Below are 5,767 nucleotides of genomic sequence, written 5' to 3'. Positions count from 1 at the left end.
TACCTATCATAATCTGGGTTCTGGCTGGTCCCCAGTTTTTATCTTCTAGATCCACCACTGTCAGTATGTTATCTTCCATACCGCACTTAATTAGCTTTGTCTAACACTACAATTTCCCCTTATGGTGAGAATTGGAACTAATTTTGTTTACGTCACTAATCGTTTCATGTTGTCAAATATTCTACTCTCTCCATTCCGTCCTGAGTTCTCTAAACAACGATACCTTAAATACGATAACCTGGTGTAAGGACAGGTTCAAGTTAGGGTATACGGTAATGTCCTTACACCAGATTATCGTAATTAAAGTATCGTTGTCATTTTCTTTGTTTTCCATAAATTAACGTAAAAAATATTATTATAAATTCAAGAACAAAACAAACGTTTTCTTTTTCAATAGAAATTCCGCTGCCATCTGTTAGCAGTTAAATGAAGCTCTGACTGTTAACAAATTGACTTATTCAGCGGCGTAGCATAAGGGAACGCCGGTACGCCCGGCATCCCCTGTTATTAAGAAAGAGTACGTATTTTATTATATATACAAATTATTTGCTTGTAATCACAATTATTTTCACTGCAATCTTCTGCATACGATCTCTTGCCTAATGCTTTGACAAGCGGAACCTACGCAAACGCGTCACTCACATACACATATTCTGTCTTTCTTCTTATACGCCAAGTTCCTTGGGCATCCAGGCCTACTGCAAGCATCGGAGTTTTCGTCCGCTTTCTGTCGAATGCGCATGCCCAACTACGTGCATTGTTTACTCCTCCACACCCCTTGCAACCCCTCATTTGGTTTAGATATATGCTGGCATATTTTCAAGTATTACCAACTCTATCTATTTTGAACTAAACTATAGTTTCTGTACAGAACGTACGAGCACTAACGGCAAGGAAATAGAACAGAACAGAAATGGTTAGTTCAACTTCTTTTTGAAGCATGTCTCACTTGTGTAAAAATCGTAATTAAATGCATCGTAATTGTAATCGTAATTAAAGGCAAATTATTAATCTTTATCATAAATACATAGTATGTCCCAGAGGTGTAGCCAAAAACTCTTTGAGGGGGCTCACACACACAAACATAAATATAAAGCATTCTGTAGAATCACGGTCACCGATCTGCTAGGCCAAGAAAATCAGTAGTGCCGCTCCTCGCAAAGATTGCTTTAAGCCCTTCAGTATCTGGATAGTCTATCTGACAACGAAATAGTCACATAGAAACGGGTCCCCAGAGTTGTTTTAAGTGCTTTCTGTTTGCATCTTCAAATAATATATGCACTCAGGCCCATATTCACGAACGGGCGTCTGAGGTTCGGACCCCAAGATGACAAATTTCATGGGGCGATATATAGAAAATATGTAGTTTTAAGGAACGATATTGAAGTATGGTATGTGGAGAAAAGCTGCCCACGAGAGAGAAATAAAGAAACTATATTGAAAACAATGTTCATACAACAGCGGAGCCGAGTTTTCTCGGTACAACGCTAGTGCCCAGGGCCGGATTTCCCAATAGGCCCGGTAGGCCCTGGCCTATGGGCGCAAGCTCCCAGGGGGCGCACGGCCGAGAGAAAAAAAGAATTAAAAAATATCTAGAAATAAAAATAAATAGCCATAACTTAACATATTTTTTGAATTGATTTTAAAAAATCAGGCTAATAAAGCACTCTGATTTTGAAGTTCATTGGAACAAATAATTGTTGGTAAAGTTCATCAATCTTTTAATACATTAACGGTATTTTGTTAAGCCCACAACCAAGTAAATTCCTCAAAAAACTTGCAATGATAAAATTGCATCGTGGAGTGGTGTTTAAGCAATTAACATATAGGCCTGATATAATTTCTTAATAAAGGTTTTTAGGAAAGTAACTTTAACCAGACTAGGGAGCGGAAAAAATTATTGGGCCTAGGGGCGCCAAAATGCCAAATCCGGCCCTGCTAGTGGCACAAGGAGCTGAGACAATTGCTTATTGGCTTCTAACGTAATCCATGCATTTGCTTCTGTATACCCCACCAGGTCCGCAATTAGGGAGGCTTGTCCACCCCCTAAAAAAATATTGTGAATAGTTATTGATACAAAGAAATCTAGAATTGTGACGATTGGTCCCCCTAGCATATTTATGCCTCTCCCCCAAACTTTAGTGGCTGATCACGGGCCTTCATGAACAGACTCAGCTATATAGTGCTTGTTATTAATTTACTATTTGTATTCTGTAATCGTTTGGGATGGGTGCAAATTATGCCGGGCTAAATATAAAGCTTCTGAAAGTTATTTCATGAATGGCTTTACAGTACTTTTTGTGATAAAGTAATGATAAACGTCGGAATAGCGGGATCATAAATGGACTCTAGAGCATGCAAGGGAAATAATTTATTCTATCACTGCCATAAAGGGGGCTTGGTTCGGTTCACTCTCCCTGGCTACGCCGTCGCATTGTGTACTAGGTTTATGCTTTTGGTTAGCAACACTGATCGTGGGTGGTCATGTGGTCAAGAAAAAACAGTTTCTATACGGTATACAGTTTCTTTTGCGTTGTGACTTCTATTTGTGAAGTGAATAGTTGTTTTATTGTTTTAGTGTAGTGTGAAGAAAATTATAAGTAATAGACAAAGTTGTGGAAAGTGTTAGGTAGCAGCAAGGTATAGTAAATTACAAACTTTTAGCAAATGATGACTGCGATAACAGTACCAGACGCAAATTTAATTGACTTTTTGTTAACAATTCCCATATCTCGGTTGACCTACGAGCAGCGCTGCTCTCTGAAAGGGAGACGACCTACCCCAAAGCTGTCCATAAAAACGACAGCAAGCAATCATTCACGCACATTTCAGTCTTCGTGGTATGATAGGTTTTCTTGGCTTTCTGGGTGCTCTGTAAGAAATAAAATGTTCTGTTTCGTCTGCATTATGTTTGGAGCTAAGGAGTCTGAGTGGTGTTCGAACGGTGTTTCTGATTTGAGTAATTTCATAAAGAAAGCTATAAAACACGAGTCATCGAAACAACATTTGCTGCATAGTGAATCTTTTCACTTGTTAGGGAGAACACGTATTGAACATGTGATTTCAGAAGCAGCCCGTCTCCAAGCAATAAAGCATAATGAACTAGTTAGTACAAATAGGAACATTTTAAAGAGATTTATTCAAGCAATAGTCTTCTTAAGTAAACAGGAACTAGCTTTCCGTGGTCACAGGGAATTCGAAGGTTCTAGCAATAGGGGCAATTATTTAGAACTCTTAGATCTCTTGGCTCAAAGCGAGTCTTCCATGCGAGAACACTTGCAATCTTCCTCTGTGTTTAAAGGAACGTCTCCGGATGTTCAAAATGATTTGATCGAAGTAATAACTACTGTGCTGAAAGAAAATATAAAACATGAAATTCAAGATTGTTGTTTTATATCGGTTCAAGCTGATGAAACTTTAGACGTTTCATGCAAAAGCCAACTGAGCATAATATTTCGTTACTGCGTAAAAGATACAGTAGAAGAGAGGTTTATAGGTTTTTTCGACGTGTCAAGGAATAAAACTGCTGTTGGTTTGTCCGAAGTAATACATAAAGTACTGCAAGAGTGGAGCGTAGAAAAAAAAGTGGTGTGCCAGACTTACGATGGTGCATCTGTAATGGCAGGTCGAGAAGGTGGCGTGCAAAAACTAGTAAGACAATTTTGTCCATATGCTCTTTTTATTCATTGTTACGTTCACAGGTTAAATTGGCTGCTTCTGCACGGTGATAAGTCAATAAAACAAGTTCGTCTATTCGTGTCATCTCTAACAGCATTTCATAGTTTTTTTTCTAAGTCTTCAAAACGAACAGCGTTGCTCACTGAAAAACGATTTAAGTTGCCAGAAGCCAGTAACACGCGATGGAATTTTCATTCCAGAGCAGTATCAACTATTACACGGTATTTCAACGAACTGTATGAAGTTTTTGATAAAATTATTGAGGATGAAGATTCGGAGTGGGATAGTGAAACTGTGAATTGTGCATTAGGCATCAGGAGACATGGATGACCCAACATTTGTGTACTTACTGCATGTTTTTGAGGCATGTTTTGTTCGTATTGACCCTCTCTTCAGACTCTTGCAATCCGCAAGCGTTACAACATGCCAACATGAAATAAATGTAATCGGAATGTTGGAGAACTTAAGAGAAAGTACTTTTATTGACAACTGCATTGAAAAAAGTTCCCAGCTGAACACAAGCCTAACCTATAGCAACACACAAAGAAACAACTTACGGGCGCTAACATACGAGATCTTAGATTCGCAGATTGTCCAGATGAAGCTTAGATTCGAAGATTTTCCTCAACTTCAGTTCGTGGAATTAGTTCATCAGAAACAATTTACAGACTACAGCAAGAAATTTCCCGGAGATAAAGTAGACCAGTTAATAAAGATCTACCCATTTTTTAACAAAGAACAACTTGAAAATGAACTCTACAATATTTATGCAGACGAAAACAAGCACTTAGATCCCCATAATCTTTTGAAATTTTTAGTAGGGAATGTTCTGGACTCAATTTACCGTGAGGTAACAAAACTTCTACGTTTAGTGTTAACTTTTCCTGTAACTACAGCAAGTGCAGAAAGAAGCATGAGTACGTTGAAAAGAATAAAATCATATCTAAGGAATACTATGATCAATAATAGACTCTCAAATCTTAGTTCGTTGGCTATTGAAAAGAAATTACTAACTGAGTTGTCATCTGATCAGCAGTTTTTAGAAAGAGTTATAGATGTCTTTGCGGAAAAGAAGAACAGAAGAATGGATTTGATGTACAAAAAAATATAAGGTAAGTTCCTTTGGGGAAATTTACAATTTCATAGTTGTTTTCCAAACACGTTACTAGAATGTATTAAGGATCGTACCATACATTATATTTTCACAGTCTGTAGTTACGTTTCTAAGACTTGTTTAGATCTTGTAATTTTTTTCTTAGTGTATTTTGGAGAACGTGATGGCTCAGTGGCAGAGCGTTTACCACTCATGTGAGACGTACTTGATTCGGTCTCTGCCCACCGTCTCTAGCGGTTTACAACAGTTTTTCTCGAAGTTCTCCCATTTCATATGCAATTGGATATTGATTCATTCATTGTACTTTTGAACTCTTGTGTTTTATGACTTGAAGGAAAATTAATTTTAAGTGGAAAATATCTGAACATGTTTTATATGCAAGATCACAGCCACAGAAACAATCGGGGAGAAGGAGAAAATGTGTCTGAAAAACAACAATCCTTATTAGAGGAACCAGAAAATGACTTTAAAATCCCATTTTATTTAGTGTTAAGGGTTGATAATTTATAACCTTATATATACCCTCCGAATAGCTATGTATTGTTGTTTGCAGTAGTATTGTATCGCACAAGTGACTAACTTTGGCATCCCCATTTCGGAATACCACGCTACGCTACTGTTATTTAGATTTGTTTTGTGTGTTTTTCTTTCTTTTTGAAAAGGTCATACCACTGTAACTCTAACCCGACCATACATGCAAAAAAAAAAAAAAGAAAGAAAGAAAGAAAAAAAAGAAAAAGAAAAAGAAAGAAAAAAGAAAAAGAAAGAAAAAAGAAAGAAAGAAATCTCAGTTTTACGTCCCACGATTATGCCGATTAGGCTAAAGGGGACAGGGATGATGAGAAATGAATGAAATGGTGGAATGAAGAAAGTGGTAGGAAACGGGAGAACCCCGAGAAAACCCACGAGCACGATGTTTGTAAACCACAAAGTCCACACGGCGTGAGCTGGGATCGAACCAGGTATCCCAAGCAC

At 37.7% G+C, this 5,767-nt stretch overlaps 1 protein-coding gene across 1 annotated transcript; it reads left to right on the top strand.

The window, feature by feature from the left end:
• The first annotated feature begins 2,907 nt into the window (after positions 1–2,907).
• On the top strand, positions 2,908–4,008 carry LOC145685376 (zinc finger MYM-type protein 1-like). The gene has a single exon (XM_081757767.1). The coding sequence runs from the start codon at positions 2,908–2,910 to the stop codon at positions 4,006–4,008; it is 1,101 nt and encodes a 366-aa protein (XP_081613893.1).
• The last annotated feature ends 1,759 nt before the right edge of the window (positions 4,009–5,767 follow it).

Source organism: Thermobia domestica, chromosome 5, assembly GCF_964235325.1.
Source record: "Thermobia domestica chromosome 5, izTheDome1.hap1.1, whole genome shotgun sequence".
Classification (NCBI taxonomy): Eukaryota; Metazoa; Arthropoda; class Insecta; order Zygentoma; family Lepismatidae; genus Thermobia; species Thermobia domestica.
Note: the sequence above shows the minus strand (reverse complement) of the source record. Positions and strands in the feature narration are given on the sequence as shown.